The sequence below is a fragment of the Verticillium nonalfalfae genome (assembly GCF_003724135.2).
Source record: "Verticillium nonalfalfae strain VnAa140/NRRL 66861 chromosome Unknown scaffold_20, whole genome shotgun sequence".
NCBI lineage: Eukaryota > Fungi > Ascomycota > Sordariomycetes > Glomerellales > Plectosphaerellaceae > Verticillium > Verticillium nonalfalfae.
The window spans coordinates 213,368-234,902 of record NW_021167245.1 but is presented as its reverse complement, the minus strand read 5'-3'; the positions used below and the strand labels follow the sequence as shown (position 1 = coordinate 234,902).

At 56.8% G+C, this 21,535-nt stretch overlaps 7 protein-coding genes across 7 annotated transcripts; 2 read left to right on the top strand and 5 right to left on the bottom strand.

Annotated features, from left to right (window-relative positions):
• Positions 1-47: 47 nt before the first annotated feature.
• Positions 48-1,550, top strand: DIA4 (Serine--tRNA ligase, mitochondrial; the record flags this gene model as incomplete). The annotated part of the gene is made up of 1 exon (XM_028637819.1): positions 48-1,550. One exon carries the CDS (start codon positions 48-50, stop codon positions 1,548-1,550), a length of 1,503 nt encoding a protein of 500 aa, XP_028497238.1.
• Positions 1,551-1,804: 254 nt separating this feature from the next.
• On the bottom strand, positions 1,805-7,617 carry D7B24_003631 (uncharacterized protein; the record flags this gene model as incomplete). The annotated part of the gene is made up of 2 exons (XM_028637818.1): positions 1,805-7,460; positions 7,520-7,617. 2 exons carry the CDS (start codon positions 7,615-7,617, stop codon positions 1,805-1,807), a joined length of 5,754 nt encoding a protein of 1,917 aa, XP_028497237.1.
• Positions 7,618-8,612: 995 nt separating this feature from the next.
• Positions 8,613-9,890, bottom strand: GGC1 (Mitochondrial GTP/GDP carrier protein 1; the record flags this gene model as incomplete). Its single annotated transcript, XM_028637817.1, has 7 exons — positions 8,613-8,699; positions 8,776-9,030; positions 9,087-9,264; positions 9,326-9,573; positions 9,628-9,669; positions 9,730-9,767; positions 9,827-9,890. The coding sequence occupies 7 exons, from the start codon at positions 9,888-9,890 to the stop codon at positions 8,613-8,615; spliced, it is 912 nt and encodes a 303-aa protein (XP_028497236.1).
• A 1,155-nt stretch (positions 9,891-11,045) lies between these two features.
• D7B24_003629 (uncharacterized protein) lies at positions 11,046-15,180 on the bottom strand (the record flags this gene model as incomplete). The annotated part of the gene is made up of 5 exons (XM_028637816.1): positions 11,046-11,075; positions 11,137-11,845; positions 11,916-14,842; positions 14,934-15,085; positions 15,156-15,180. The coding sequence occupies 5 exons, from the start codon at positions 15,178-15,180 to the stop codon at positions 11,046-11,048; spliced, it is 3,843 nt and encodes a 1,280-aa protein (XP_028497235.1).
• Positions 15,181-15,896: 716 nt separating this feature from the next.
• Positions 15,897-17,787, bottom strand: TUB1_2 (alpha-tubulin; the record flags this gene model as incomplete). Its single annotated transcript, XM_028637815.1, has 7 exons — positions 15,897-16,125; positions 16,200-16,623; positions 16,680-17,210; positions 17,277-17,352; positions 17,445-17,471; positions 17,589-17,629; positions 17,763-17,787. The coding sequence occupies 7 exons, from the start codon at positions 17,785-17,787 to the stop codon at positions 15,897-15,899; spliced, it is 1,353 nt and encodes a 450-aa protein (XP_028497234.1).
• A 485-nt stretch (positions 17,788-18,272) lies between these two features.
• Positions 18,273-19,088, top strand: D7B24_003627 (uncharacterized protein; the record flags this gene model as incomplete). The annotated part of the gene is made up of 2 exons (XM_028637814.1): positions 18,273-18,569; positions 18,639-19,088. 2 exons carry the CDS (start codon positions 18,273-18,275, stop codon positions 19,086-19,088), a joined length of 747 nt encoding a protein of 248 aa, XP_028497233.1.
• Positions 19,089-19,388: 300 nt separating this feature from the next.
• Positions 19,389-20,714, bottom strand: D7B24_003626 (uncharacterized protein; the record flags this gene model as incomplete). Its single annotated transcript, XM_028637813.1, has 3 exons — positions 19,389-19,871; positions 19,932-20,291; positions 20,367-20,714. The coding sequence occupies 3 exons, from the start codon at positions 20,712-20,714 to the stop codon at positions 19,389-19,391; spliced, it is 1,191 nt and encodes a 396-aa protein (XP_028497232.1).
• Between the last annotated feature and the right edge of the window lie 821 nt (positions 20,715-21,535).

Genomic DNA, 21,535 nt, shown 5'->3' with positions numbered 1-21,535 from the left:
CCACGCCGTGTATCGAGGGTCCTGCACAGGTGCGTACAACAACGACAATGCTTCCATTTGCGCGAGTGGGATGCACTTCTGCGGGACTGAGGAGGACGAGAGGAGTCTCCTATGGCAAATTCCGTCGCTCATTTGCAGACATGAAACGGCCGTCAATAGCGCCCAAGCCAACGCTTGACATCAAACACATACGAGAGAATGCAGACCTCCACGCAGAAAACTGTCGCAACAGGAACTACGGAGCTCACAGTGAGAATCCGGCACGCATCGCAGCAATATTCAAGCAATGGCAGGATCATCAGCGCTCATCGCGTTCGTTGAGGGAGCGATCCAACCAAGTTCGACGGTGCATCGCGAACCCCACAGTTCGCGATGCTGAAGGCACTGCCAATGATATCTCCTCGCTCACAAAGGACCAACTGCTCGAAGAGGCGCGCAGACTGAAGAAGGAGCTTTCCGGCGTTGAAAAGCTAGAGGCACGTCTGGTCGAAGAAATGCAGACGCTTGCTACGACGGTTCCGAACCTATCAAGCCCCGAGTCTCCTGTTGGCGAAGAGCCAACTCTCCTCAGCCAGATCAATGAGCAGCACCTCGAGAAGGCCTCCTCATCGGACCGAATTTGGCGCTCTCACGTCCACATTGGTGCGGAGCTGGGCATTCTCGACTTTGCCAGCGCCGGCAGCACGTCAGGCTGGGGGTTCTACTACCTACTGGACGAAGCCGCCCAGCTCGAACAGGCCCTCGTACAGTACGCGCTGGCAGTAGCCGTCCGCCACGGCTGGCGCCAGGTCGCCCCCCCTTCCATGGTCTACAGCCACATCGCCAATGCATGCGGTTACCAGCCTCGCGACCAGAACGATGAACAGCAGATCTATTCGATCGCGCGCCCGGCCGAAGATGTCGAACGCGACAAGCCCGAGCTTGTGCTCGCGGGCACGTCAGAGATTCCTCTCGCAGGGATGAAAGCCAATTCGACCTTGAGCGAGTCTGACCTTCCCGCCAAGCGCGTTGCCGTCTCGCGATGCTACCGCGCCGAGGCGGGTGCCCGTGGTGCGAGCACCAAAGGCTTGTACAGAGTGCACGAGTTCACCAAGGTGGAGCTGTTTGCCTGGACGCCGCCTAACTTCGATGACACAACTGAAATTTTCGACGAGATGCTGGACATGCAGACGGAGCTGCTGGAATCTCTCGGCCTCAGCTGCCGCGTCCTGGAGATGCCCACGACCGAACTCGGGGCTTCCGCGTTTCGTAAAATTGACATCGAGGCCTTCTTCCCCTCGCGCCAGGAGCAGCAAGGTGGCTGGGGTGAGGTGACGTCTGCTAGCATCTGTACAGACTACCAGACGAGGAGGTTAGCCACCCGTGCCCGGATAGACGGCCAATTGACGTTCCCTTGGACTGTCAACGGGACGGCTCTTGCAGTGCCGAGGGTGCTGGCCGCACTTTTGGAGAACGGGTGGAACGAAGAAGAAAAGACGGTTCATATTCCCGAATGTCTGAGGCCGTGGATGGATGGCAAGACCGTCATCACATCGCACCGCAGCGGATGAAGAAGGAAAGTCACTTGTAAATCTCCAACCTGGCCATAGTGCTCCACTCAGAATGTAATACTAGGACGATTGTCATTACTGTCGTTACCGCTACAAATACTGATCAAAAACGTGGGGGTACAGGAAGACCGATTACCCCGATATCCGTTATCCCCTGCTCCACGAGAACTCAAACTTATCCCAATGTCTGCCTCGCCCACCCGTGAAAACTCCCGCGAGTTCGTTGCGACGAAATCCGAACTTGCCCCAGCGCATCATGCCCCGAGCCCGTTCTCGTACAGCATGACTTCGTTGCCTCCAGCAGCTCCCGCACCAAGGTCGGACCCGACAGCACTCTCCGTCCATTGGCTTTGCAGATCATCATCTGAATAATCCAGTCTTGTGCTGTTGTCGTCCTCTCCGACCATGCTGTCCGTCACACTCTCGGTGAAAATGGTTGTGCCCTGACTAGTCCGCCGAAGAGTGTCTGTCTCACTGGCATCATCGCCAGCAGCAGACTGACCAACGGACCGCCGCAAGCCACTTGGTGTGTCAAAGGAAGGCAGATCAGAGTCTTCATCCACCTCCCGTACCGAGATGTTTTCTTTATTCTGGGCACCGCGGTCTTTGTCGAACCCACCACCCCAGCTGCTCTTGCGGAGGGAACGGCCAGCCGCGGCTGGGGTCCGTACGCTTTGGCTTCGAGCCACACCTCCACTTTGCACATTGTTGTTAATCTGGCTGAGAGACAAAATGCGGCGGCCTGGGCTGTTCACTCCCGGAGGCGCCAGGTTGCGCTTCGCAGAGAGAGCAAGATTGACAGCAGGAGAAGCGCGCGGCTGCTGGGTCGTTTCCGCTGACGCACGTGACGATGTCTTTGGCACCTTGACACGCTTGCGGTTCATCATCTCCTGACCTTTCGCAGCCTTGGACATGAGAAGAACGCGAGAGTGGTCCATGACGCCCTCGAGAATCCTGCGCTCCAATCCCTCGGCTCGGTTCTCCATCTCGTGCAGCTCTTCGCGACGGATGCGCAATGCCATCTCGAGCGACGAGACATCAGCTGTCAACCTCGTCTTCTGCTTGTTCATCGCGTTTTGTTCCATTCGAAGACTTTTAATCGAGTCCTTCAGGAGATCTTCCTCCTGTCGAAGGGACGCAAGATTCTGGTCAACTTGGTCCTTGTGAACGAGCTGCCGCTCCAGAGCAAGAGTCGTCTCTTGCAAGGACTTTTCTTTGGCATCGTTGGCCTCGGCGACTTCTTTCGCCTGGTTTGCGAGGAACGATGAGATTTCGGCAGCTGTAGCCATGACTTGTTGATGAACCTGCTCTAGCGTCTGCAGTTGAGAAAAGGCCTTGTCCGCCTCCTCGGTGTGGTTGACCAATCGGTCCAGCTTCTCTTGCATGACAGCATCATCGTACTTCTCGGTGCTCTCAACGAGCTTGTCGAGCTTCTCCTGCACAGCTGTGTCATCGTATTTCTCCGTGCTGGACACAAGCTGGTCAAGCTTCTCGTGCACGACTGTGTCGTCGTACTTCTCGATGGGAGGCAAGAGAGGTGGCCCGGGCTCTGCCTTTGCGACTTCGAGCCTGCTGTGAAGGTCGGTTGCCGATGACTTAGAGTGTTCATAATGCTGGTCGACAATGACCAGGACATCCTTGACAGCCTGGAGAATCTGGGGCTGGAAGTCGCCAACTTGCCCCTGCAATGCACCAACAGAGGCGATGGCCTGTGTGATTTGATCCCGAGTCTGTTGGTGCTCGGTCTTGTCGTTGGAGTCGTTTTCTTCTGTCTTGTTGGCGAGCTCTTCCACTTTGCTGAAGACTGTTCTCGAGGCCTCTTCCATCTTTTCAAGAGAGTCAGTGACAGCGGAACCAAGGGTGTCGATAAGGGTCTTCAGCTCTTCGGCGACGTTCTTTGTGCTCAGCAATGCTGCGTCGATTTCTGCGTCACGAGCCTCTCCTGCCTTAGTCCGCTCGTCGGATGAAGTCTGGAACTCGTCATACTTGAGCATGAGCTCGGCGATCTTCTCCTCGATCTTGGCGCCCAGCTTCTCGGTGATCTCGCTGAACTTCTCGTCAGTGTCGAGTTTGGCACCGACGACGCCTGCCTTCGATTCCTCAAACTCGGCTTTTATGATATCAGAGAGCTCTTTCAGTTCCTGGCCAACGCCGGCATTAAGCTCGACCGTTTCCGAGACGCCCTCGAGCAATTTCCCCAGGGCTTCGATGCCAGTGGCTCCATCCTCCAGCTTGCCCTTGGCCAAGGTTTGGAACTCCTCCAGTAGAGTCTTGACATCGGAGACTCGCTCGCCTACCCCTACGATCTCGGCTTGTCGCTCTTCAAGCGCTGCTGTGTGCAGGGCACCAGTCGACTCAACGCGGGTTTTCAGATCTTCGAGGGTGGTGCTGATGGTCTGTATATCTTCGCCTGAAGCCAGGGCAGCCATGTCCGTTTTGATCGTCTGCTCAAAAGAAGTCTTGATGTCCAGACACGCAGCTCCGACAGCATCAACGTCACTCTTGGTCACTCTCTCTGGGTCGGCCAGCCCCTTGGTGGCCTGTTCCTTCGTCTCCTCGAGCCCGTTGGCAATTTGTGCCACCAAAGCCTCGAGTGTCAGCATGTTGTCCTTGCTTGGCAGTCCTTCGATCTGTGCTGCGGCATTGCTGACTGCCTCGCGGGTATCAGCCACCAAAGCCTCAACACTATCCAGATGTTCTTTGCGGATAGCCTGCTCGCCGTCCATGAGATCGTCGAGTTTGGCCTTTGTATTGCGCAGGATTGTCTCGATCGCTTCCACGTCCTCCCTGGATGCGCTGTCGGTGCTCGCAGGTTTGACGGGCGCTTCTCTTTCCTGAGCGATCCCCGAGACTGACTCCTGAACACCGCGCAGCATGTCTTCGAGGCGAGTGAAGTCCTCCCCTGCGCTCGTCTCCCGTGCCGGTTTCTCGAAAGTTTCCACATTCATGGCCTCCACCTTGATGCGAAGCTGCGTGATGAGGACCTCGAGGTTTTTGATATCATCATGACGCAGCGCGTCAGCGGGAGCGGCAGGCACGACGGCGTTGTCGTTCATGGTGGTGACAGCCTTATCCTCTTGCGCATGCTGACGCAGCGCGTCGATTTCTGACCGGACACCATCCAGGCCTGCTTTCAGAGCATCTAGAATCTCATCGTTGGCCGTGAGATCCACCGGTCGGTCGCCGACCTTATCAATGCTGGAGCGTAGGTCTGCCAAGCCTTCGTGGAGGGCATCTAGGATCTCGGCATGGCCAGCGAAAGGGCGATGCATCTCGGCTCGCACGCTGTCGAGGCCGATTTTGACTGCTTCGAGGACATCTGCATTGTTATTCTGAGGACTGACTGGTACCATGGATGAGTGAACTGTGTCGCGTAGTGAGTCCATGTGGGACTCCATCATGAGCCTGGAGTCCTCTGTGGCCTTCTGGACCAGGGAAGCCATTTCGTCTCGTAGACCGTCCAATGCCTCAGCCAGAGTTTCCATGAGCTCTTCTTGTTCCACGCTCGTGCCACGCTCGAGATTGATATGGCTCATCAATTCTTCCATGTCGCTGCGGAGCCTCTCAAGGCCGTCCTTGGTCGCGTCGAGCACCTGCTCAGTGTCCCGCCCATTGGCGGCAACATTCTGTTTGGCTTCTTCAGAGACTGCGTTAAACTCCTGGCGTAGATAGTCCATCAACTGTTGAAGGCGCGAACTGATGTCGTTGTCGTCGCGTGGTGGTGCAAGGAGCGAGGTGGGTTGAGGAAAATCGAACCCTCGCAAACCCTCCTGGACTGCGTGAACCATGTCGTCACGAGAGAGCTCTGCGTTCATGGCTGATGGTGCGACAGGGAATTCGAATTCCTCCAAGCATTCTCGTACGGCGTCAAGAATCTCATCGCGTGATAGTGCCGTTGCGGAATCCATTCTTGGTGGCACGAAATGCTTCAGACCTTCAACCACGGCCTGGAAGACCTCATCTCTAGTGGCGCCAGGAACCCTGTCGTCTTGCGCCACGTAGTCCTGAAGTCCTTCTTTGAGGTATTCAAGGACATCTTCCCTACCGAATGACAAATCCTCGGCTTCAACCTGCGGCTTGTAATCTTCCCAAGCTAGCCTGACAGCCTCAACAACGTCTTCCCGGCTGAGGTCTGGAGTTTGCGGCCCGGCGGCCTTCGCGTCGCGGAGAGCAGCTCGCATGGCGTTATAGATTTCCTGGTAGTCGATCGCATTGGCACGAGACGCCGCTGATGCGGTGGACGATCGTCGGTGTTCCCGGACCAGCTCACTCATCTGTTCCTTCATCTGATCGAGACCTTCGTCGACGATCTTAGCAATCTCTTCCTTGCTGGCAGCTTCATCGGCGTCATTGCCCGTGTCCTTGACCTCATCGAGTCTGCGGCCGATTTCGCGGCCCATGCCGAGGACTTCACCTCGAAGCTCGCGGACGAGAGCCTTGACCTCGGCCGTGAGACCACCGCTTTGAGCAATACTGTCCTTGACACCGCGGATGACCTTGACAAAGTCGTCACTCAAGGGTTCACTGGCTTTGACGGCCAGGGCAGAGGAGTTCTGCCGGTTGTCATCGCGGACAAGAGCTGCCATTCTATGCGCTACCGGGCCGGGCGAGTTATCATCGAATCCGACCTCTAGATTGGCAGATCTCTTGTCGGCGTAGTTTGGATTGCGGTTTGGAGAGCTATTGTCCTGTCCGCGTACATTGGCGTGTTGTGAACTCTTCTTGGCGAGGTTGAGTAGTTCTTCAACCTTTGCTGCTGGGGCCACACCAGCCAGCCTGTCAGCAACCTCGGACAGACGACTCAATAGCAAGTCCTGCCCTTCTTTGGTGCCCATGTCCCGCATGACCCTTTCAAGGATGGCGACTGAGCCGGATGCATCCTGAGAGCACAGCGATGGTGTGCTGACGGAATCGCGGTCCAAGGAGGCTGAGAAGCTGGTGGGGGACGGGATCCTGGGGAGGGAGAAGGGCCTGGTAGACTTCGATACCGAGCCGTAGTGTGGTTTGTTGTCGAGATACAACCCTGAACCGTAAGGGTCCCGCGAGAGTGGTCGGGAATTCACCTCGTTGAGATTGGTCATCATTTCGCGGATGCTTTTACGGATATCTTCGTCCCGGGCCGTCGTGGCTTCTTTGAGACTGGAGAGATCGGTCGCATTGTCCCGGCTGCGGCGGCTCAGTTGCGCCATGTCTCTCTGGAGCGCAGTCGCTATGTTTGTAAGGCTCAAGATCTGATTGGAAAGCCCGTCGAAGTTCAGCGGAGCACGCACGAGGGCCGTCGATGTGGGTGCAGGATTGGCATTCTGGAGAGGTGATTCGGCCTCCTTCGGGGCCGGGGCCGGAGAGGGCACGTGTTGAAGGGCCAGCATGGTTGCGGACTGTGGCGGCGTGTTGTCTCCGAGTATGCTTTGGTGCGTTCTACGGGCAGTCGGACGGACGATCGGCGTCAGGCTCGGTCCCGGCGTTGGAGAGGTGACGATGGCGTGGTTCTCCTTGTCCGACAGAACCGACTCGGAGAAGCTATGTGGTGCCCTGGAAGGGGTTGAGGGCCGCAAGTTCTTCTCGGCAGGTTTCGTGGGAGAGGAAGGCCCAGGCTGGGGCCCGTTTTCGAGCAAGAGGCTGATGTCGCGGACGGTGCCGGTGTGAAGCGACTGCATTCGTCGGTGTTGAGGACCTCTGACAAGAGACTTGTCTGGGGAGCTATCGTTTGTGCGCTTTGTCAAAGGGCTGGGCATGCCGCTGCTCTCGCGGGCCCTTTCGGCGAGTGTAGCGTGAGCAGACTGTATTGCGCTCGATGTACCCTTTCGCGGCGAGATGCTGGGCGACTGAGGATTGAGTGGAAGCGGCGGAGGCGCGCGTTCGGGATCAGAGCTATCCCACCTTTGGCGGATTAGCTTGGACCAAGTCATTCTGCCGAAGCACACGAAAACATGGTGTTTAGTAAGAAACTATGACGAGCTCGCACGTACATGGGAATGAGTGCTCGACCATGATCAGAAGATGCCGAGTGCTGATGCCTGAGATGGCCTTCTCCCTCCCAAGAGGGGTCACGGTCCATGAGCGGCATTCCGGCAGTAGTCCTGGTTGAGTTGGAATGTTGAGGGTCTCTGGAGAGGATGTCGCGGATGCTTGGAATGTCCACTCTCAATGGGGGTTTTTTTTTTTCCACCAAAGGAATGGTTTCTGCGTTGATACGCAAGCTCCTGGCTTGTCGTCCTTGTCAGTCCTCGAATGGTTCAACGCGCAATATGATCAGTCGTGAGAGAGAGGAATAGTAACAAGGGCTGTGTTCGGCCTGGCGACCAGCTTGGTGTTGTCGATTGTGTACCAACATGGAAAGCTCAGACGAGGTGGACTTGGAGGTTCGTTTATTGATATGCGAGCTAGTCGTAGAGGGGATCCCTACCTGGTTGGATAGCTGACACCCCCTGCCTTGCTCTGTCAATGGGGTTGGTGACGCGCCCAAAGCCCTTGTGTTGCTGTCATGTTGCCACAGCAACGACAGCGTCGGGGCTCGTGCTCGGCGGAAGCTGGCACGTCATTTGCCTACGTGCACCCAATAAGGCCCCGGACTGGGTTGGGACCACTAAAGCTGAGCTACTACCCAAGCACCTCACTATAGGTACCTCAGATTGCCGTCGGTACCTTGTCCGCCTTGCCAAGTTTCGTGAATCACAACAGCAGTTGAGCCTCGACTGTGCATGTACCGAACCCGGGCCCACAGGTAGATAGCTAGCTCTGTCTCTATTGGCTCAGTCATGTCACAGCTGCCAAAGTTCCCTTCGACGCCGAGGACATAGGGCCACTATGCAGAAGACTGCCCAGCCGAACACTTCCGTGGGTTGTTTCCAAAGGATCTTCAATTAAAATTTCATTTCTATTATACAACGAGGTACGCCATGCAATGAAGCATGCACTCTATCAAGGCGTTCCGGGTCGCGCCCTTCAGCATCACCACCATATGTAGCCAACGTCATCGGCCATGGCAAAGTCAGTCGTGGACCGCAGTCCAAAACCGCCTCGATGCGTTGGCAGGTCGTCCTTACCGCCGACACCGGTAGATCATTTAGGCAGCATGCCGTCGAAGGCAGGAATCAGCGTCTGAGCCAGCCAGAACGAGAAGACGAGCTTCGGGCCGGTCATCAACAACTAGAGGTGAATTGTAATTAGCCACAGCTCGTTGGACCAGCGCAAGGCGCGGCGCGTCCGTGCTTGTACAACGTACCTTGGGAACCAGGCCCTTGAAGAAACTGGACAGGCCTTCGTTCTTGGCCATCTTGCTGAGAATCTTGAATCCACCCTCGGGGTTGTCGAAGTTGCGGTTTTGAATCCTCGTCTTGATGACATCCAACGGCGCAGAAACGACCAGGGAAGCCGAGGCACCGGCAATAGACGCCACAAAGTTCTGGAACCACGAGGCCTTGTTGTAATCCTCAAGGTGGAAGATGAACTCCTTGGCGAAGGCGGAACCTCCGAAAAGCTGCGCAACATCTTGTCAGTGTCCGCAGTACAAGCCATCGAAAGAGAACCACGTACTGCGAAAGACCCGGGAGCGTTACGCGCCGCGGTCCAGCCCCAGCCCCTGTACAGCCCAAAGCCCTCGTCGGCGACAATCTTAAACACACCCCTTCCGCGGAAAGCCTCGGGGTTCGTCTGCCTCTTGATCTTGAGAACATCCAGCGGCAGAAGAACAATCTCACCGATACCGATCAAGCTATCAAGCCCTGTTAGCTGAGGTCGTTCGTCATCATCCCACAAAACATGGATCATCTCACCTGCCTGCCGTTGAGTGCATCACGGCCTTGCCCGTCTTCTTGCCAAAGGCTTGCTCAAAATCACGGCCGTAGTGGGTGTCCAGGTAATCGCGCGCGATCGGCTGGCCGCCGTACTTGTATATCCTCTGGAGCACCTTGTAGCCAGCAGCATAGCCCAGGCCGGGGAACAAGGAGAAGAACTTGCGGCCAGCTGCCGCGTTCGCAGTGTCCCTGAACACAACCTTGTTCAATTCGGCGGCATTCGTAATCTGCTTCGGTGTCAGAGCGCGAAGAAACGCGAAAGGTGGCTACATGAATCGCACCTTGGTCTGGTTGCTCATGAGACGCTTCGCTATGGTGTCGACCTAGGTGCACTTGGTGTCAGAAGGTGTGGGTCGTGATGTTGCGTTCGATCATGTTCTCACTGGATGGAAGACGGCCAGCTCGGCAATACCAGCGGACCCTGTAGTTTGTACGTGTCAGTGACCGTATTCAAATAGCCGATGGGTATTGCCACGTTACCGGATCCAAGGAGTCTAGCCAGGTTCGACTCCTTCTGTCGACCCGAGACTGACGGCGGAGACATAATTCGTGATGTTCGAGGGTTTAGGGGGGTATCGGGGGATTTGTTCGATGTTTGCGTACAAACTGCGGGTCACCAGAATCTTGATTTTAATCTGGGACTGAATGCCGGGTCGTGGTAGTTGTGTCGAGCTGTGGTGTTGCGGAAAAGGGGAGGCTGCTAGATCGCGCGCTGCTCAACAGTCATGTAGCTGCACACCAGGAAATTTTTGTCTGGCTGTCCGGCGTCGGACATGGCTTCTAGAGCTATGGGCAGCGTGGAACCTGTTAGGGGTGGTCCCCGTCGTATAAGGTTGGTATCAGCTAGCTGACTTGTTGCCCTGGCTTATCGCACGCACTCATTGGCCAGCGTTCAGTACGTTCGGGTCCTGTCGGCATAGTATGGTGCCATCCTAGCGTACCTGTCTCCACTGCCTTGTCGTTTGCCTTGGGTAGAGTCGCGATGCAGCAATGTTTGCCTAGGCAAGACCCAGTTCTGCTCCATCGTCTGTACGCGGCTCCCACTGGGGAGGAAGATTGCCTCGGGACAATGCCATGTCGCCTATGGTGCGCATCAAACTCCACCTCGGCAGCTACCATGCCGCGCCATATATGCCCAACCATATCTGCAAGCCCGGAAGTAGCCGTTCTACTTGCATCTGCAGCACTTGGTCGAGGGGTCTTCTCTCTGGCAGGAGACAGTGCCATGGTTCCCCCGTAGTGTCGCTGGAATCATAGATCGGATAAAGAATCGTATGTGACGGTTGTACAAGACACAGCCATTACGTCCATATGTGGCCTCGATCATACAGATATCCAGCAGGTTCGCTGACTCCACAACGATGTGTTGCGTCGTGAACAAACCAATATCAAACACAGAGCCTCGGCATTGAGACATCGATTAGATCACGCCTATTATTCTACAGCCTACATATACTGTCAGGATGATGTACCAAGGCATCGGCCTGGCAGCTGGCGAAACGATTTGCCCTTGCTGAAACAAAGACATATGTTCCGCACAGCAGGCGAGAAGCATCGTCCGGAGAAACTGAAAAGAGAAAGCTAGAAGAAGGCGCTTCGAGGGAATGCAGAGAAAAACTAGATCCAAGCTGGACTACTGCCACCATCATCACAATTACCACCCGTACTCGCTATTTACGCCCCGGTCCACTCGTCACTGTCACGACTGGCTCGCGAGGTGGTTGGCAGCCTGGAAATTGACGTCTCGTTAGTCCCCAATACGATAAATAGGTAATCGGTGCGCGACTCACTCTTTCCAAGTTGTAGTCGTACTTCTCGAGGGCCAAAAGTGCGTCGGATCGAGAGTATCCCATGTTGGTCAGATTTCTGAGAATCGGGTCATCATCTTTGCCATCCTCGGTCAAGCCCCTGGCGGGCAAAGGCCTCGACTCCGGTTCGGCAACAGGTGCTACGGCCGGGGCCGGGACGGGGATGTCGACTGGGGCCGGAGCATTCAACGGAGCGGCGGTACGTGCCGCGGTACCTGCGGCGGAGCCGTTGGGGGAGTCCAGAGTTGCGAAGATGGAATCCCAATCATGGGCATCGGCCGAGCTCTTGTCGGGCCCAGCTGTACCGGCACCTGCACCAGCAGGAGTAGCTGACGTGGTGGACGCGCTGCCAAAGTCGTAGCTGCTTTCCTGCCCAAATGGAGCTGTCGCAGGCTCGCTCTTTGCCTGGCTTTGAGGGGGGCTGCTGTCGAAGACGGGATTGAAGTCGTCCAAACCGGATCTCGAGATGGTCTGGAAGTCATCGTCAGCTGAACCCTCTTTGGCGTCTTCGAGCCCGTCAAAATCGTCGTCTAGATCGTCGAAGACCCCTTTTGCTTGGGGCGCTTGGTCGAATGGTTGGCTCAGTACGTTTGCGCCGCTTGTAGCTGGCGGTGCAAACGGATTGTCGTTCTGGGGTGTGGCCGGGCTTGTCGGCTCATGCTGGAGTGAACTGGTGGGTGCTGTAGGTTCACTGTGCATGTCAGCAGGCATGTTCGATCCTTGGTGTCACATCGCACGGTCAAAGCATAGAGGCGACAAACCTGTTGTTCTTTACTGCAGTTAGACTCGAATTCGCCACAGTAGCATTGGGCACCGGCACCTGAGTCGCCGCTGACCCATCGCCGAAAGGCGCAATAGCAGGAGCCTCGTTCTGCTTCTTGGGAGGCGAAGCAGGCGCGAAATCGTCATCAAATCCACCACCCTCGCTGGCCGTATCAGAGTCGTCGTCTCTCTCCAGCTCGGAGATGGGGGGGAACTCGGAGTCAAAGGCCACAGCTGGCTTGATGGGCTCGTTACTGGACTTTTCAGGGGCCTTGTGAGCCTTGGTGAAGCTTGCAAAGGCGTTGTCAAAATCCGACTTTGCCTTTTCTTCATCCGTGGCAGCAAAAGGATCACCGCCTCCACCACCCGTCGTCGCGCCAACAGCGCCGATTGCAGCTGATGGGCTGTCATTTGCGCTGGCCTTGCTTTCGCTAGCTGAACCCGTCTCGCGAAGTGTCTCGGAGCCCTCACCAGTGGGAGTCGGTTCGTCTGGGAACGCACCGGGGGGGGCCTGTGTGGGTGTTGCGACAACAGACTCAAAGGGTTCACCGGCTCGGGAGGCTGGTGGGGACACGGCGCGTGATGAGGAAAGCGATTCAGATGCGTCCGAAAAAGGCAGGAAGCTTGAACTGATCTGACGGGACTCAGGTGGCGCAGGGGGCTCGGCGGTCAAGGTCTGCTGGCGACTCATGGTAGGGGACGCAGCAGGAGGTGTGGCCCAAGAGCTGACACTGCCAGTAGATGTTCCGGTGGTTTGCGGCTTGAAAGACGTGATGGGAGGGGGCGGGGTGTCAGTCGACCGGGTGGGAGGCTGCGAAGGGCCAAATATGTCGTCGAACGATTGATCGGCGGCAGAAGACTTGATCGCTGGAGAGGCAAAGGCTCCCATGATGTCGGTACTTCCTGTTCGCTTGAAAAACGGGTTGTTCGCGCTGGCTACAGACGCTGCCGGACTGGCCACAGATGCAGAGCCGGGAAGCGAGGAGCCAGTGTCTTGCCTAGAGAGGGCCTCACTATGGCTCTTGGCGAGATCAGCTGCCTCAGACTGTAGCCTTTCCCGCTCGGCTTCGTTCGTCGAGAGTTGCTTCTTGTTAATGGCAACCAAGCCCTTTTGCTGCCTCGCCTCTGACTTGAGCTTCTCGATTTGAGGCTTGAGCTGGGCGACTTCGGCGTTGACCGCTCTAATCTTCTCCTTCAGTCCGGTATTTTCGTGTCGGTCAGCCTCGAGACTACTCAGTACCTGCTGGTGTTGCGTCTGCAGATCTCGGTACGTCGTGTCGAGCTGCATGCATTCTGCCTGGAGCTTCTGAGTCTCCTTGCGTGCATCGCTGAGTTGCTGTTGTAGAGCCTGCACATCGCCAGCTTCCTTCTCGTAAAGCGTACGCAGCTGTGCAAGGCGCTGCTCAAAGTTCTTTTTTTGTGCGCTGGCTTGATTGAACTCGTTCTGTGAGGCATTTCGCTGCCCTTGAACCTCCTGCATCTGCTTTGACAGAGATCCTACCTGGTTGGATAGATTGGCCAGCTCGGCAGTCTCGCTAGTGAGCTTCTTGCTGATCTCAGGGTCGTTATCGCCCAGGAGATCGTCTGACGCTGCGCCAACCGCTCTGTTGGATCCAATACCAGAGCCAGCCGAGTCTCCAGTGCCATGGACAGTCAGACCTCGCCCAAAAGAGGACGAAGGGACAAAGGGCTTGAACTGAGTGTTCGCCGGCGACGAGGGCTTTACAGGGGATGATGGGGTCTGTATGTTGGCGCCCGCAGCGAATGGATCAACGGCGTTTGAACCGCCCGTGTTCTGCGCCACCTGGGCTTGCACAGCTGGCGTAGGGGTCGTGTCCAGACCAAATAAGTCCTCCAGAGCGGACTTGGGCGCCGCGACGGGAGGCTGAGCTTGTGGAGGAGGTGCAGGAGCGTCAAAGGGAGAGCCCGTCGCAGCTGCGGGGCGAGTCCGCTGGCGCATGCTTGGTGGGACAAGGTTGGGGGGTAGCGTTGATGGCAATGCTGAAGAGCCATCACGTCTGGTGCGCTGTTGACGAATAAGATACATGGCCACAGCAAAAGTGTCGCGGTTCAGGACGCCTTCCGAATTACAGTCGGCCAGGTCCCAGATCTGCGCCAGGGCATCTTCAGGAAGGCTAGACTGGCTGAGGAAAGGCACTGCCTCTTCTCCCGTGATGTATCCCTTGCGAGTTTTGTCGAGGTCGTCGTAGAGCTGATCAAAGCGCGCTTTGTCGGCTGGCGTGACAAGCCAGTCTGGCCCAGACACCGTTGACGATTGCGCTGTGATGGGCGGACGCCCGAGAGGGCTGCCTGTGCGTATGGGTGCCGAGCCGCTCAGCTGTCGAGGAATGGCGGAGATGTGGCCCGTAGCCGTCGGCGACTGACGTGGAGCGGCCAAACGTCTTGTGGCGGCCTCGTAGAGCGGTGCTGGCAGGATACTGGGAAGACCACGGAGCGCGCCCGATTTCATCGAGGTGAGCAGGTGCATAGCGATGACGAACTCGGTCTGCACAAGAGCACCTCGTTGCTCAGTGTCGGCCAATTGCCAGATCCGTCCCAGCACCTCGATTGGCAGACCAGCCTTCTCGAAGATGGACTTGGCCTGATCGCCCGGGAGCAGCCCCCCGGGCTGCAAAGCCTGACGCTCAAATAACCCGGCATATTGATTGACCTTCTCGGGGGTCAATGCCGGAATTCGAACAGGCCCGCCAGTACTCTGAGCCTGTAGTGTCGCTGGTGGCGGTGGGGGAGGTGACGAAAGGCCGGGGAGCTGGAAGCCGTCGAAATGGGGCAACGGTCCGGGTTGAGATGCCAGCTCGGTCGTCGGTTCGCGGCCTGCTTGGGCATGGCCGATCAAGCGCAGAACAGCGCTGAAGCCCGCCGGGGTCAGAAAGCCCCTGTTCTCACTGTCGGCTATCTGCCATATCTGTTGCGCAAGCAGTAGTTAGTATCTTCTGCCCAAACAGCACGCACGTGTTTCCAGGTTTCGCCGGGGCGGGGAGAGGTGAGCAACTAGCCTCTCCTAGGACTTTGGAGTCCAGCCGTGTCTTGTCAAAGAATTTGACAGCAATTTCACCAGTGACCACGCCAACACCGTCGGTATCGGCTTGCCTGAACAGCTGACCAAAAACACGCTTCTCCTCGGTAGTGAGATTCAAGTTCGACCCGGCTGCGAGGACATGCAACGTCAGAAGACAGATTCAATCACTGACGATTCTGGTGGTGTAATTGCAACGTACCTGAATCGCCGGCTGCGTCGGCCATGTTTGCGTTGCTGTGAACTGTGGTCGTTGCAATAAGGTATGTTTGGGTCGTCGTTCGAGGTGGCTGGATAGCTGGCGTTGTTGTTCGCCCGGCCAACACGAGGCTAGAAGCAAGCGGACTACTACCGGGATGCCCGCGGATGCTGGAAGTTGCACTGTTTGCACCCAAGGGCGAGGAGCGCAGCTGTCCAGATTGATGGCGGCGCAACTGATGTGAAGTTGAAAGACGGCCTTGAGGAGGCTGGTGTTTACGCAAGTCCACGGGCTGGGGAAGTGAGGTACACACCTCCCGACCCCCCCGTTGGCTGTCGTGGAGGTCGAGACAGGTGGGTACCTGGTATTACATAATCTCGACCAGGAGCTCCCTATCACAGCCAATCGGCGACACGTCCTGGTACCTAGTGCTCAGGAAGCTCCCCAAATTGCATCATCTTGCGTGTGTCAATACTGAGCCTGTCGTGGTCCTCATGCATGTTTGGCAGTTCTTTGTTTCTGATTAAAAAGAGGTATATGTATTGGCTTGGCCTGTTGCCGACAGCAAGTAAGAAACGTCGCGACCCTTGCTGGTTCATCTCATGCTATGGTCAAGGCTTAACAGCGTCTCATGAGAGACGTGTGCCAATAGAGAAGTGCTTTGGACCCGTACCGAAGAATGACTGTTTACTCTACCCGTTCACCAAATGGCACCAATCGCCGAACGGAACACACCTGGGTTGACTAGTACTCGGCCTCGAGACCCTCATCATCGCCAACAGAGTCCGTCGCAACCTCCTCGTAATCGCGCTCCAGAGCAGCGAGATCCTCACGAGCCTCAGAGAACTCACCCTCCTCCATACCCTCGCCGACGTACCAGTGAACGAAGGCACGCTTCGAGTACATGAGATCAAACTTGTTGGACAGTGCGGCCCAGGCCTCGGCGATGGCCGTCGTGTTCGAAAGCATGCACCTGAATACCCAAGTCAGCAATGCGATCATTCGGACTTCCAGTGCACATTGGAGGGGGGATGGGATGCAACTTACACAGCGCGGCTGACCTTGGCCAGATCACCGTTGGGAACCTTCTCAGGAGCCTGGTAGCAGATACCAAGCTTAAAACCGGTGGGGCACCAGTCGACGAACTGGATGGTCCTCTTCGTCTTCAGCGTGGCAACGGCGGTGTGCGCGTCCTTGGGGACCACGTCACCACGGTACAGAAGGCAGGTTGCCATGTACTTGCCGTGGCGAGGGTCGCACTTGACCATCTGGTTGTTGGGCTCGAAGCAAGACATGGTCATCTCCATGACGGAGTTGGCCTCGTGGGCCGCCTTCGCCGACGAGTGCATGGGGGCGTAGGCAACGAGGGGGAAGTGGATGCGAGGGTAGGGGACCAGGTTGGTCTGGAACTCGTTCAGGTCAACATTGAGCGAGCCGTCGAAGCGGAGGGAGGCGGTGATGGAGGAAACGACTATGGACCACTATTAGTCTCTGGAGCTGCGGGCCTTCAAATACGAGGCAACTTACCTTGGGCGATGAGACGGTTCAGGTTCTCGTAGTTGGGGCGCTCAAGACCAAGGTTGCGACGGCAAATGTCGTAAATGGCCTCGTTGTCGACCATGAAGGAGCAGTCCGAGTGCTCGAGAGTAGTGTGGGTTGTGAGGATCGAGTTGTATGGCTCGACGACCGAAGTGGCAGTCTGAGGGGCGGGGTAGACGCAGAACTCGAGCTTGCTCTTCTTGCCGTAGTCGACCGACAGACGCTCCATGAGGAGGGCGCCGAAGCCGGAACCCGTGCCACCGCCGAAGGAGTGGAAGACGAGGAAGCCCTGGAGACCAACACAGTTGTCGGCGACGCGGCGGACCTTGTCCAAGACCTGGTCAATCAGCTCCTTGCCAACGGTGTAGTGGCCACGGGCATAGTTGTTCGAGGCGTCCTCCTTGCCGGTAATCATCTGCTCGGGGTGGAAAAGGCCGCGGTAGGCGCCGGTGCGGACCTCGTCGACAACGTTGGGCTCGAGATCGCAGTAGATGGCGCGAGGGACATACTTGCCCTGACCTGCATGGGAGCATACACGTTAGTGACTCCCGTACCGCTGTCAGAGATCGTTGGGCCAGCGCGTACCAGTCTCGGAGAAGAAGGTGCTGAAGCCGTGGTCAGGGTCGGCGGCCTTGCGCTCCTCGGTCAGGAAACCATCGGGCTGTATCACAGGCGAAAGCATCAGTACACATGCCTGAGGGTGAGAGTGGGGGACTCCGCTGAACAGGAGGGCGGGCAACAAAGAAAACATACCTGAATGCCATGCTCGAGGCAGTAGAGCTACAGAGTCGCTCGGTTAGTGATCTGGTGCTACTCCATCCATGTTGACCGGTCGTGCCATGTGGTTCTGGCGGGGGTGTGGGCTGAGAGCAACGCGTGCTCTCAGACAGTACATACCTCCCAGCACGAGTTGGCAATCTGGCAACCGGCCTGTCCGACTGTGTGGAGGGGCACGTCAGTACGTATTCCTCAAAGATCCCATAGTCCGAGGCGGCAGCTGAACGGGTCCAACGAAGGGGACGCCCAGAAAAACGCGTAGTGCGAGTGGATGGTAGGAGGGGTCGGGCGTACCGTTGATGCTGATGACTTCACGCATGATGGGCAGTTTCGGTGAGAGCAAAGGGGGTTCGGGTGTATGCGGGTTTCGATTGACAAGCTCGTGAGTTGGCACTCCAAGGAAGTACACACAGAAAAGGATAGCAACAGCTCCAAGATGTGTCGTCGGCCGTAGTCTTGAGAACGACTCCGGGCAAAAAAGGAATCGTCGGTAAGGTCAGATAGGGTCGAGGTTGAGGTAGGTTGGGACGAGTGAAGGACGGCAAGACCTGGACGGGGAAAGGTCGAGTCGAGCAGGGGAGGTGGGGGAAATTTGACCGCGACAGGGGTCCGTGCAGGAGTTTTTGTTGATGGTGCTGCCTTAATTGGTAAGCGCGTCTGTGTTGGGGTCTTGGATTGGACGGCCCCCGCCAGCGCCGTGTTGTCCTCCCACGCCAGTCAACCCTCGCATTGGTTCGAGCAGCATTTCACCGCTATTCACACTCGGCAGTGCGGGAATCCAAAAAGGTGCCCATCGCATCGACCATGTGGTCTGTCAAACACTTCACGTTTCCGCTGGCCCTGTTGATGGCCGCAGTGTGTGAAGGCAACACGGAGAAGTCCATATTCCTCGCCCCAGCAACAGTCAACATCCCAGCTCACCAGCCCACGCTGGAGGTCCTGGGCCTGGACGTCCTCACCCCCACCAGGACATCCATAAGGTCGCATCTGAATGCTTCATTCCCCGACGCCGGCTCGGCCGTTGGCTCGGCCACGTGGTTCTTGCTAGACGACCTTAGACCCTCACAACGCTACGAGTTGCGCGTGTGCTGGGCCGCCACGGTTCGTCACGGATGCCTTTTCTTCTCGTGAGAGCTGTTGTTGGACTAACCAGTGGCCCAATCAACGAAGCAACCCACCAACTTCATCTTGGACGTGTACCCCTTGCAAAAGGTTTGGGAAACCCCCGATTTGATCGCCTCACTCGCAAGCTACGTGGAATCTCGCGCGAGTATTGGGACCACCGAACCAGTGGACGCAAGTTCAAACGCTACAGGCGATAAAACGCACGGTCGTGACCGAACGACGTCCGAATCTGAGGCATCTGTAATGTTGCTGCGCGTGCTTGCCGCCGCTAATTACTATTCACACAATGCCGTCGTCATGACTCACGTCGATCCTGTCTTGGTGGACATCATCCTCGATCCGTATCTTCTTAATATTGTACCGCAATCACTAGCGCCAACAGTTGTGTACATGACTCTTGTTGCAGGTCTGGCTTGGGCACTTGCTCAGCGTATCCGCAACCACTTGCTGGTGTTGACCAGCTCGCCAGAGCAGGCTGTGAAGAAGGCCATGTAGGGGATGAAGGCTATAGCTCACGGCTGGGGATGAGCGAAGCCGGTTTGTTATGGTTCTTTTCTATTGCATTTCAAGTGCAGATAACATTCATAAACAAGTCGTCATGTAATTCATGATACAATATCCAGTCTGCTTGCGAACTAAACACGAATCTGACTGAATTGTCGGCTGTCAATAGGCAGGTCGTTCTCAATCTGCCCGCAGGCAAAGGAATCCCGGGATCACAGCGTACGGGCTTGCATCAGCCCTGAACTGGCAGCGTGGATCTCAACCATACTTTTAGGCCAAAAAAAACTGCTGTCAGTATTGAGAGCCGTAACCGTGGCCTTGCTGATTCGGGCCCTGTGAGTAGGTCGGGTTGTTGCCGGGGTAAGCACCAGGCGCGTTACCGCCGTTTCCATACGAAGGCTCGTAAACACCATTGTTGGTGTGGCCGTATTGTGGTTGTTGTTGTTGTTGTTGCTGTTGTTGATGATGATGACCCCCTTGTGATGGGGCATCATATCCGCTGCTTTGTCCGTACGCGCCGGGGGGCTTTCCGGGAGGCGGCCCGGGAACCTGTCCGTACGTGGGGTGTGTCTGATGCGCCGAGGCCTGACTCCCGTTTTGACCTGAGGGAGAAGGAAACGAGGGGTTTGGGGCATGGTTGGGCGTCGTTGTCTGATAGGAAGATGCTCCGGGCGCATTTGCACCACCACCGGGCGGTTGGTACGACGTCGGAGGGGCTTGGCCTGAGTAGCCGCCCGAGGCGCTGCCCGAGTTGGAATATCCGTAGCTGCTGCTCTGGAGGAGGTAGCATGTCAGCTGCACGTCCTAGATTGCAAAGATTTGGCGAGAACGTACCCCGTGCGATGGCTTGTTTCCACCGAGCATACTCGCAACACCGCCCATCAAGGAACCAGCCAGGCCATGCTGCTGCTGCTGCTGCTGCTGCTGCTGCTGTGGCTGGTGACCCGTAGTCTGACCGCTGTGGTACGATTGCGGCTGCTCAGGCTTATCACCTGAATGTAAGAAGCTGTTCGCCAGCGCACCGCCGAGTTTGCCAAGTGCATTCTTGCCTGCCCCTCCACCGCCGTGACCCCCACCCCCCAAGAACTGGTTTGCGAGATTGCCGAAAGGATTCGAGCCGGAGCCGCCATGGTTGCCGTTCGTATTGTGGTTGCTCGAGTCTTTCCCACCCAGCAGGGCGTTCATGGCCATGCTCTGTATGCGCGCAAGGCGAGATCAGTCCCTGTGCCGCGTGGCGCAATCCTGGGAGGTGGGGAGAGCACGACTTACACCAAGGCCGCGGTCGCCAGTCTGTCCGCCAATGCCGCGCGTGCCGTCTGGCGGCATGGGGGGGTTGACCGGCTCCATGGAACCATCGACGTGCCGGACGGTCTGGCTGCCGTCTGGGTGTGTGATCAGTTCCTGCTGCCGCGGGATGCCATAGGGATGCTCGACACCAGGTGCTGGCGTGCCTGTGGGTGCAGCATCCGTCGGCGTGTCCCACTGCGAAACGCCGGTAGACAGCTGAACGAAGTAGTACTTCTTGCTCGCGCCGTCCCACTGCGCGATCCAACCTGGTGGAAGATGAGGAGGGCCAAACGTGGGGCCTTCAGCGCCCGGCGAGGTAGGCCCAGCCATCGGGGAGGGTGGACGTTCTCCGAGGGGTAGAGGTGTCGAATGCGTCGAGAGCGACAGCGCGCATACAATGTTGCGTGGTTTGGGTGTTCAGCGGAGGACGTGGTCGTGGCACCCCGATGTGGTTTGTTCGAGGTATCACTGGTAGCGGGAGGTGACGGAGGGGCCCAGTAGACGATATAGGCGTTGGTCACCTAGAAAGGCCGTTGCCAGTCCAACTTCTGAGGGGCCATTCGGTGCCGTCTGGAACGTTCACTTTCCTATGAAAGTAAAGGGTATATACCGACATGCGTCACCCAGGTCCCCATGTGGAATTCATTATCATTTCGGTGTTTAGTACTACCTGAACCTCAAATATATGCTTAGGTAGCTTACCTATCTAATGGAGTGATAGTACCAGGGCGGTCGCCTATTCCTGGTCATGAGCAATGCTTAAGTGCCTAGCGGGTTGCTCCCAAGCCCCCCCTCCCCACACTAATTGTTCCGAGCCTGTCCCATACTAAAAGCGGCGTCGGGAGAGAATTTGGCACTGTACCTACCTATAGGTACCTTCGAGGCGGTTCAGGAGGCAGCCTGCCGAGGGGTTTTAGCTTGCTAGCAGTGGCTGTATAACCAGCAATAAGGGCAAGTTGACGTACTCCCCTGTTCCTGACCTCAATGCAGCCAACAATGCAATGCGTCTCCATTCACCGAGAGGCAGTTTCTTTGATCGCCTGGTTTAATCCTCTACACAGCCTGCCGCGCCAAATACTAGAACAACAAACGAAAGCGTTTCCGGGAAACATAGCTCAATAGGCAAGCACAATTCGGCTCACTACCTTTCA